The following is an 11077-nucleotide window of genomic DNA, read 5'->3' as shown; positions in this document are numbered from 1 at the left end:
GGCACGATTTTATTGCTTTTGACGTGAATTTTTGACCTCTAAAAAGTGATTGTTTTCGCGCTCTCCTATTGGTCAAAATTCGGTTTAGATATGCTTCATTCGATTCTCACTTATTGTAAGTCGTAATATTGTCATAAAATGTCTATGGTACGATTTTATTTCTTTTAACTTGGATTCTAAACAGGGACTGAACTTGAGCTTGAAAAATAATAAGAAATATTAAAAAAACAATCACTTACAGGACAACCTTTGTTTCCTCCCCTCCCCCCACCAATAAAAAGTTGAAAAAAGTCCCTGCATTTGATATTTTGAACACGCTTGATTATTGACAGCTGTCTGATTTACAGATATCATACGATGTACAAATATAAACAAACATCAATTATATAAATATGTTAGTAATTGTAATATACATAGATTAATATATAAGTGTTTATTATATCAAAGTAATAAGAAGAACAAGAATAAAGTTCTAAAATTCATATAGATTTAGCTATAAAGCATTTACAAGAACTGAATGAATTCTTGAGAAAAAAATATAGAAACGAAGGATTTGCAAAAACATTGTCATAGGAAAAGAAGTTACGATAGAATTTGTGACCTAATACCGGAATTAAATCATCTTATAGAAGTAAAAAAATAAAAAAATCGATTATGAAGGAGAGGATGAGTCAATAACAATAAGTGATAGAGATATGGATCAGTGTATTTAACGTCGTTTATCATTTCATACAGAGCATCGGTAATGATCTATAAAACGATGCAAAAGTAATAAAGGGTGTAAATATAACCCTGTTAGTGTCGAAGCTGGGAATAACATAAAACTATGAATGAAAAATATTTTTAATCTTTGATAAATAATATTTATTAACTAAATAACAATTAAGAATAATTTTAAGTGCATTCAAAATATATAAAATTTCTCTAAGCATCAATTAACTAACCCGAAGGTACTCGCTTTATGGTCGGACTATAAAAGTCACACTTTGGACACTTATAATTTGGATTATTTAACTTATGTGCCTGTAAATAAATATTATAAAATTAATACAATAATATATTAGAAATTAAACTATAAAAAGTATACTTACTTGTAAGCAATATTGACAAAAAATATGATCACATCCCATATAATGAGGTAAGATCGGATTTCCTCCACATTCTGCACATTTTGTATTCGCATTAAAAGTCGGTGAATTATTTATAAATGACGATTGATTTGAAACTTTGGTTCGCATAAACTTTGATAATAATCTATCTTTAATTACTCTCTTCACTGTATTCGAGTGCAACAATGGTACTAAAACACCGAAGACTTCCTAAAACAAATATGTTAATCTGTCATATAAAATTAGCAATTTTATAAGTAATATAAGTCATACAATGAAGCTATTCCATAGCAATTCTCTAGTCCAAGCATAATCAGTGTATTGATTCCTAAAGGCCTTCTCACTAGACATTTCAAGATTTAGTATATAGTCGACCAGAGTGCAATTTCGACCGGTTTGTAAAAATCTTATCGTGTTTAAAAACTCGCCGATGACTTGGAACTTCTCTACTTTCGAAATTAAACTTTGTGCCATTTTATTTGATGTGTACGAAAGAAATAGGCGATCTTTAACATATTTCAACAAAATTGTATAACCAAAGAACCAATATAATTTACTCTTCGATAAAAATGTGTCGTCATATTTTAAAGAAAGCATTTGCTGACCAAATGTTTTGGCATTTTTAAATATTGAGAAATTAAAAACGATCGATCTGAGGAAAAACTCTAATTCTGGTCCAATCGGTGTTAAGATAGTAGGCTGAAAATAACAATATAAATAATCAATTACCGAGTTTAAATATGCAAAATATTACACTATTTACGCACTGATAAGAATCTTGTGGATTCGAGCAATTGATTCTTTAAAATTTCAATCACTTCTTCGTCCAATTGCAAAGCATCCAACTACAAGATAAACAATGACAAAATAAAAATGTATAATATAATTCATTTCAAAATAATATATTTACCTGCGTAACTCTAGGAACATAATTATTAGATGTCATTTTAGACATTGTCATGACATTTTTTATGTGTATTTTGGTTAGTTCTATCTGAGATAGACTTTGATCGAACAAACGTCAAAGCACATTTTGCTATAACACGTATTTTTTTGTCCATGAACATTCCATAAAAATATGTATGTATTTAAATAATTACAATTAATATTAAATTGTATTTAAATATCGATAATGTAATTTAAATTATTTTTTTATTTTATTTTTAGTCTTCGACGATTTTTAAAAACTAGTTAAGAAATACTTTAAAAATCGTAATTGCCCTTTGTTTTGAATACTCTATAACCCAAACACAAGATTTTACGGCAGAAATTATTATAAAAATATTTTATATTCTATTTTGTGTATTTTTCACTCATTATTTATATTTTCGATGGGAAAATTTTTAGATTATAAAAAATATAAAAAACAGATTGATACATTTTTAAATACAAACATTGCAATACTTTTTTGAATATAATTTATTATTTCACATAGAGGAAATACTGTCAATATCGTTGTATTGGGTTTTTAGTCAAGTAGGGCTTTAGGTTACAAAGTTTAGACGAAATACGTTGTTGTCCAGTATCGGATTAAGCTAACGTGGAGCCTGTAGAATATATTATCAAGAGACACGGGCCTCTTGATAAAGAAAATAAATAGCAACTTTTCTCGATTTGATATGAGCAAATTTAAAGATAACACTATTCAAATCAATTTCTTTGAGTAAATCACATTCAATGTTCATTAAAGTGAGAATCTTTAAATCATTTTATTGTTAAAAAATAACGTTCTCCGCTGCAGTTAATAATCATTAATAAAACTCTGAACTGGAACAAACAACTTTTTGTGCATTCCGGGATGCTGAGATGTGCTATGTTGGAATGCAGGATGCTGGTGAGTGCTAAAAAATGTCACTTCAAAAATATTATGAAACCGGGACGGGACGTATGGTAAGCCTAAATATTGTAATTTTAATTTGTATGTATTAGAATTTTGTATTGTATTATATACATAATTTTTAACAGGCAAATAATTTTGTAAAAGTTTTAATTATGTTTAAATACATTGAATTTACGCTTTCTGATCCTTACTGAACTAAGATATTGTTTAATTACTTTTTAGGTTATTTATAAAAAGCACATTATCCAAAATACTCGGGTTTTTTCGTTCCGTTCAAAATACTAAATTTTGTCCATCACTAATTAAAAATATCTATTTGTATTACTTACTCTAATTTAATTTAAAAAATAATAATTTAATATATAATAATTAAATAAATGAATTATAATGAATCAGTAGGAATATTGTTTTTTCGGGTGGCAATACCGACATTACCCAGACGACAGTTCTGACGCTTGTTGTCACTCGGCTTGGCGCGTCGCATATATCAACTTTCTACAAATAAACAGTCGTGACATGGTACATTCTCCAGGAGTAGGTAGCGCTGGAGGAGGTGAAGGAAAAGGCTCTCGGCCAGCGGGCAGACCCGCAAAAGCTAGTAACGCCCAAGCTGGGGGCGGAGGCACCGGTGGCGCCGCCACCGCGCCTCAAGCGAGACCTTCGCCCGTAGACACGCGTCAGGACCTCCTCGAACTGGTCAAGCGCAAATCGGAAATAGCAGTACGTATTTTAATCCACAATTTTATAATACTTGTATACAAATTATAATACTTGATCAAAATATTTATAGGAAACGTTGGCAAATTTGGAACGGCAGATTTATGCGTTTGAAGGATCATATTTAGAAGATACTCAGCTATACGGCAACATAATCAGAGGATGGGATCGATATTTAGCGACTAACAAAAGCACTAATCCAAAAGCTGATAAAAGAAACAGAAAATTCAAGGAGGCTGAACGTTTATTCTCAAAGTCGTCCATCACGTCGATGGCTGTAAGAATTTCACATCTCACTAATTATTTATTATGATATAAACATATATAAATACAAGAATCGTATTATAATTTTAGGCCGTCAGTGGATTAGTAGATGCTACTGAACCGAAAGGTAAATTTTTATATACATTCAGTAGTGATATTTGAAATATCTAACAAACGGTATGCTTTATAAGAGTATACAATCATTTATTTACATAATATAATTAACTTTTGGTAAGTTCTCCTACTCTTATCATGCCAAATGATTTCCTTGTACTTACCTGGAAGTTCTTTAATATATTTTCTATTAACACTACATACTACTGAATATGCTAGGTAATTTTTCAATGTCGAATTGTAGAAAAAATAATGTATTTTATTGCTATCAAATATACAATACCAAAGATGCCTTTTATTGTCTGTTTTATGATTGAAACATAAAACTTTTATGACTATACATGTTTACTATGCCATTCAGTGAGATCTTTATCTGTGTTATACAAGGAAACTTTTAATACAACACAATTTGATTCAATATATTAATCATTCTATACTGCAAATACATATAATATATTTACACCTAATAAAAAATATTCAATATGTTAAATAACGCAAAAGTGAGTCAGCGGCTCTTAACGTCGCAATGTCTTAATAGAGAATATCTTCAATCTGCTTCTTTCAACTATTTACGCTTTATATCTATGGCATTGAATTCTTTCAATATCTCAAGTTGTAGGTCATGATTTTAATTAACTTTCACCTTCAATTCGGGGTGCTTTCACATGTTTCACTGAGCAGTCGAAAATACAGTTGCTCTTTTATTTCTTATAACTTAAAATGTTCAATTACAATTATTGTTTACCGTTTCAATCTGTCAGTTCTAATAACTTAAACATTCTTTCCTGCAAAGTTGTAGAAAATATATTTTAGAAACTAATTTATTAAGGCAACAAATTAAAAGGTCAGAATTTTATTAAGCTTTTGTGGAGTATCGCCGTACATGTACGGTGGTCGATTTTTCACTGCTTTGAGGTACCTCACATAGTTAATATTAACATACATATATACATACATATAATATATAACTGAAGAAATAATAAATAAAAATATTTTTTTTAATTTTAAATGAATTCTATAGAAATTTATACCATTAAATTAAAGAGTACGAAATATATAAACATAACAAAATATATTTTATAAAAAGTCTTCGTATTGATATAAAAAAATCCCAACGTCGATTAATATATAATAAACATGTAAAATAAATTAACAAAATTTGATAATAGAAAAATGTTTAAATAAATTATTAAAACATACAAATACAAAAAAGTAGTAAAATAAATTAAAGCAATAAAACGCTAAGAATCGCTGATTTTTTTTCTGTAAATGCAATATAAAATAATATTTAATAAATGACAACAGAAATAATTAGGGAAAAATACATACAATTAACTCACTCCCAGGTGTTTCACTAACAAATGACAGATGTGTATAATTCAACTCACTACACAAAGGGTTAACAGCCTGGTCGTAATTATATTATTCAGGATCAGAATAGACATCAAACGGTCATAATTATATTATTCATGGTCAGAATCAATAACAAATGGTTAGAATAAAAATAGCATACAATCAGAATAAAAATATAGGATGATCATATGAATTAAAAATAAATTATAACATTTATAAATATAATGTGGGTTATAGTTATAAATGTTATAATGAATGAATACCCCATGAATAACTCAACGAATATATTTAATTGTATGTAGGATGCCAAGTTATTCAGAGCGACGAACGAAGCAGGAATAAACACAGAGTGGCGGAGAGCACACTTGGCTTGTTATGTTGCGAGCTCAACCAATCAAGTCGGCCCTAAAAAACACCTAGATAAAAATAATATTTAATACAAATTTCGACCAATTTATATAAATTCTGACTATTTAATATTTATTTTGGCTGCTTATATTCTGACCGTGTAATATAAATTCTGGCCATAACTGTATCAAAACTGACCCGAAAAATACAAGCCATATATTAAGTTATTGTTCTTATTATTTAAAAAGTTTTTGTTTTCAAAATATAAATCTATTCCAACTTTATGATTTTAATTCAAATTAATGTACAATACTTGATGTGATGTTCAAGCTGCTTTTCCAGTCCCAGCACTAAATGCTGCGAAAAAGTATAGGTTAAAAATTTACTCCTAGTTTAACCCTTTTAAGTTGCCAGAATATGATATATCAGCTTTTGATAATTTGACGAAAATTGTTAAATATAACGACATCACTGAAATTGGTTACATTTTTAATGCGCTGTAGGGTATTCGCTTCAAGAGTAAATAACAGTTTTTTATGTGATACATAAGCTCAGCAATCAAAGAGTTAAAAATTTTAATACCTTAAAAACTATTTAATTTTATTTAATGTCAATTGTAAGACAGCAATATATCATAAAACGCCCTAAGTAACTGTTACAGAAAATTTTAAACATCAAGTCCATGTACATTATATACGACTAGGTTCGATAATTTAATTTTATATATGTTGTTTTCAGCAGAAAGGAACAGCGAAACAGATTCGCAAACAAACGACGACTCCTCAGACACTCAAATCGGTACTAGCATGAGTCTATCGCATGCGTTAGCGCAAAACGCTCACAGTGCAAATCACAATTCGACCGAGAATCACAATTCATCAGCACAGAAGAGCGTAGGCAAACATCACTCGCACAACGGTACCAACAGTTTAGACAAAACACCCAGCGGTGCTCCGAATACTAAATTTAATTCGTCGCAAAAACTGCCGACGACTCCCGGATTACCCAAGCCGATGAGCGTAGAAAAGATAATTACCGGCATCGATAACAGACCGAGCACCCCGAAAGAAAAAGAATCCGTTATGGGGTTGGGATTGATTCCGAAAACGGACGTCGCTTCTTTGGTGACTAAACACAAAGCGTTGTCGACAAATAGCAGCGGAAGTGCAAAAAAGAACAACAATAAAAAGGCTAGACATAGATAATTTCTGTCTAGTGTTACTCATTTTATGATATGTATGTAATGAAAGACATAGTTACAAACCGATTAGTTGAAAAAAAATTATATTATCAACTTTGTTTTAACAAATCATATACATGAATCATATGGTTCGTACAGTTGCATGAGAACCGGGGATTGTTATATATTATCTGGTATGGAATGTTTATTAAATTCAAAATAAATTATCAATGAATTAATGTTTTTACTGAACTATAATTAATCAAATTGTTTTATATATATAATTGTACATTTTGAATCCTTAAATTATGATTGTATTCCATTGATGTGTAAAATGTAAAAAAAAGTTTTTTTAAAAACGTTTATTCAACATATTATTATTATGCATGGGACTTATCTACTGTGATTAATATAATATCGAATATTAAATACAAACTATACATCGTTCTTACAAGTATTTTATTTTTAAAAGTATTTTAACACAAAAAATCAAAATGCCATATCCCTTTATATACAAATTATGTCTTTGGAGAACCACCGTCTTGGTACATTTGTACTTATGGAAAACTCGGTTGATTCACATATAAATTTTTATGTAGTTTTAATAGACTTATCACAATTTAGTATATGAATTTTAAATATTTTTTTTATTATTTACAGTTGAGTTTAGTTCAATCATGTGCTTTGTTAGTATATATTTTTATAGAATACATTTCATTGAAATATTTTATAGCTAATGATAACACATTTTAAAGCTGACAAGGTATTATAAGATCCTAAAACTACTTAACTACTATTTTTATTGAAAATTGGTTATTATAAATACTGGAGCTGGAGTAAGTTTTATGTGCTCTCTCAAATGAACACAATTTCATTGCTTGAAAATGGAAAGACGTAGAAGTAATACTTTTCTACCAAAGTTAAATGTATCGTTTATGACAAGTATCTGTTAATTTATGTTTTTGACAATATATATTTGGCATTTAAACTGTTTGTTATGCTATATAGAAATGTATATGAATCTTGAATCTAAGTTTATGTCAATTAGAATATTCTTGCCTTGGGGTTTTCAATTAATTATAAAATATTTATTTGAAGTACACTATATTAAAAAAGGCTTTCTTAGTCCAACTTGTACTAAGTATATCACAATTAATTTAACAATATGAGATTATTGTCTTCAAGTATTAGAAGGCGACACACCTGGATCACATCCAAGAGATTCTGGATTTTCAGCAGCTTGATTTTCTATAATAAACAAAAATATATTATTTATTAAAAATGGTATCTATTAGAAAAGGAGAAGAATCCCTTTTACATATATAAAAATAAATTATTGACACGAAATTAAAAAAAATACATATACTAACGGCTAATTGGTGTCGGTTCTGATGAAATTTCACAATAATATCTGGCGTAAATATAAAATAATGCCGGTAATGCAGTTATTATGCCCGTACAGATTAAGAAAATAAATTCAGGCGTTCTTCTTAATTTACAACAATTTAATTGATCGCTCCATATCGTTCTAGTGGAATTCATCTGAAAATAGTTATTTTTTTATCTATAATTCATCATACACTAATCGTTTGAACTTTGATTTCATATTATCAGTGACTCACCGAATCTACAATGTCCATACAAATACCCACAGTTTCGCTAGTCTCTTTTAATGACTCATAAAATGAATTCAAAATAGCGTACTCCGTCATACAACTTTTGCATATTATGCTAGTATCATTACTACCGTTGTTGTGAGTTTTAATGCAGTTAATTGTATCTTCATGTTGTTTGAGAAAAGTTACAGTGTTGTTATTTAAAGTCGGGATACTGTCATTCCACTCGAAGCATTCTAAAAACGATGTTAATTAAACGCATTTAAGAGTAAACTATTTTAATCGAACTCACTATCACAATATCCTCTCTTCCAAATGTCTCGAATATTATTAAAAGTCGACTCGATGATCTCTAGTCGATCTAAATTGATCAACTTATCTTTACACTTTGTGCCGTTGACTTCCGTGTTTAATATTTCATTGTGGACATTTATTACGCTCATATAATATTCGATACAATTTTGGCATGCATGAATCGGATGCGAAAAACGAACGGCGCATAATGTGTAATTTGACGAACTATCAGCAAAATTTTTTAATAAGTTGTCACATTCTGACGTCAGTAAATTGACTTCCTCCCTCAAGTGTAAACCGCTAGAGCAATGGAATATATTAATTTATAATTGGTGTCATGTTACAATTTATTATTAATTTATTACTCACTCAGTAAAACTGACGGATAGGATAAAATATAGAATAGCACTTTTGTGATGAAGGAATGATAGAGAAATCATCTTGTTGCTTTAACATATTTGTAAAGCATTGCTAGGCGAAACAATGACAACTAAAACGTCACTAAGGCTTATCAGCTGTACGACTAAATTTGGCGATAATGCGATATTTTGTGACCATGAACTGTATAAGATTTAAAAATAAATTGGTACTTGTTCAACGTTTTGTTACATAAATACATATGAAAACTTATTAGTTAGTTTTTTTATCGCATTTCACTATTAAAAATACTAACTAACTAATAAATTTAATTGTGTTGCTTTTTTTGCTGTTTAATTATAAAATATACGTGAATATTGCTACATTTTTAGTGAGTGTTTTTAAAACTAAATAAGCGGCTACTAAGAAAGCAAAAATGTATTTTATTTATAATGCGACTCAATGACACAATACCCAGTCCGTAAAATATTATCTTAGCTTGAAAGTAAAATCTCGCAAAATAAATAAAATTAAATGTTTGGTGATGGATGGTGACGGGTGGCAATTAGACACAGATTGTACCGTTGCAGTAGTTTTTTATTGAAGGTATATATTATGTTACATGTTTAATATATAAAAATGGATGAACAGTGCACGAAGCTGCACTGGCCATGCGAGCCCGCCAAAGTCGCTAAGAGAATGTGCCTTTTTTGTGAGGGAGGGAAATCCATTAGCCACTTAAGGTGGTGGATGTAAAGTCTATGCCTTTTTAAGGCAAAACCACTAAGAACGCTTCATATCGTCGATGAGGGTTGTCGGGGTGGTTAGCTTATGCACCGCTCTTCTTATATATTTTTGGACATCATGGTTGCCGTAAATGCCACCCACGCTAGCCACGCCTGTTCATCCCACAACACGGATGGACCAAATTTTCCGGTGACAATTCTTCTTCGTCACCGAGTGCTTCTTTTGCTACGGACCTTTCACGTATCCATGCTGAGCATCTGAACACGGGTGGTAAGCGTCGTGGATGGCATCAACACAGTGCTGACATTCGTCTGTTTCTTCTTTGCCTATTTTATGAAGATAACTTTTGAGATAGCAATGTCCTGTGAGCACTTGGGTCAGATGGTAATTGGTCTCACCGTGTTCCCTTTGGTACTAGGTTCTCTAGCGTCTAACTCACTCCAGCGTTTTCCTTCGTCCGCTCATTGTAGATTTCTTTTCTTTCGGCGGCGAGTTAGTCATTGGGCAGGATCCCAGTCACAGTCAGTGTAGCATCCTCGGAGACGATGCGGTAAGTTGAGATGACTGTACTCGAGTTAGCTTCAACCTCGCCCTTTCCACCCTCATGGATTCTGCCACATGGACCACTTCGTTAAGAAGCTTTTTTCTCTTCGGCTTTGGTCGTTCGGTATGAGCAGAAAATAATGTACCTACGTCACGTCAGTGTTACCAGAGTGCCACCAAAGTTTTGGCCAAAATAATACCTAAATAAATATGTATAAATGGGTCCCCACAAATATTTTATTGACTTCATAAAATAAGAAAGGATGCAATTTAATAGAGAATTATTTTAGGAGATGTAATATTTTAATTAGTACTTATTTATTAATTAATTTGTTTGCCAGTAGTATATTATTAAAAGTTATAAAATAATTGCATGCTTGTAATTTAAATATATACGAATGAACGGTGAGCGACGTACCACCGCCGTTGTCTTCTTGTTGAAGTCAACCACAATAATGTGCTACCCTCCGCTGCCGACATGTCAGTGCTACCAGAGTGTCGCCAAGTCTTGTTCATAATGAATGAATAATTTCTAATTTAAGTTTATTTTAATAAAATAGAGTAAAACTTTAATGAGCAATATATAAAATAAAAT

General features: G+C 30.4%; 3 protein-coding genes across 4 annotated transcripts; 1 reads left to right on the top strand and 2 right to left on the bottom strand.

Annotated features, from left to right (window-relative positions):
- Positions 1-840: 840 nt before the first annotated feature.
- On the bottom strand, positions 841-2168 carry Pex2 (peroxisomal biogenesis factor 2). The gene is made up of 5 exons (XM_088194097.1): positions 2020-2168; positions 1877-1954; positions 1383-1808; positions 1092-1319; positions 841-1023 (listed from the first exon to the last, which is right to left on the bottom strand). Exons 1-5 carry the CDS (start codon positions 2068-2070, stop codon positions 940-942), a joined length of 867 nt encoding a protein of 288 aa, XP_088050223.1. The 5' UTR covers positions 2071-2168; the 3' UTR covers positions 841-939.
- Positions 2169-3370: 1202 nt separating this feature from the next.
- Eaf6 (chromatin modification-related protein EAF6/MEAF6) lies at positions 3371-7372 on the top strand. Of its 2 annotated transcripts, none has more exons than XM_088196259.1 (4): positions 3371-3669; positions 3740-3943; positions 4021-4057; positions 6487-7372. In XM_088196259.1, exons 1-4 carry the CDS (start codon positions 3466-3468, stop codon positions 6948-6950), a joined length of 909 nt encoding a protein of 302 aa, XP_088052385.1. In that variant the 5' UTR covers positions 3371-3465; the 3' UTR covers positions 6951-7372. The 2 variants fall into 2 exon arrangements, with proteins under 2 accessions (XP_088052385.1, XP_088052384.1); XM_088196258.1 differs by having other exon boundaries at positions 6484-7372.
- On the bottom strand, positions 7368-9360 carry LOC148230411 (osteopetrosis-associated transmembrane protein 1). The gene is made up of 5 exons (XM_088196261.1): positions 9205-9360; positions 8834-9135; positions 8548-8777; positions 8296-8467; positions 7368-8173 (listed from the first exon to the last, which is right to left on the bottom strand). The coding sequence occupies exons 1-5, from the start codon at positions 9273-9275 to the stop codon at positions 8106-8108; spliced, it is 843 nt and encodes a 280-aa protein (XP_088052387.1). The 5' UTR covers positions 9276-9360; the 3' UTR covers positions 7368-8105.
- Between the last annotated feature and the right edge of the window lie 1717 nt (positions 9361-11077).

The sequence above is a fragment of the Plectrocnemia conspersa genome, unplaced genomic scaffold (genome assembly GCF_051122295.1).
Source record: "Plectrocnemia conspersa isolate PC_06_02 unplaced genomic scaffold, ASM5112229v1 ptg000010l, whole genome shotgun sequence".
Lineage (NCBI taxonomy): Eukaryota > Metazoa > Arthropoda > Insecta > Trichoptera > Polycentropodidae > Plectrocnemia > Plectrocnemia conspersa.
This window is presented reverse-complemented; position numbering and strand designations above follow the sequence as displayed.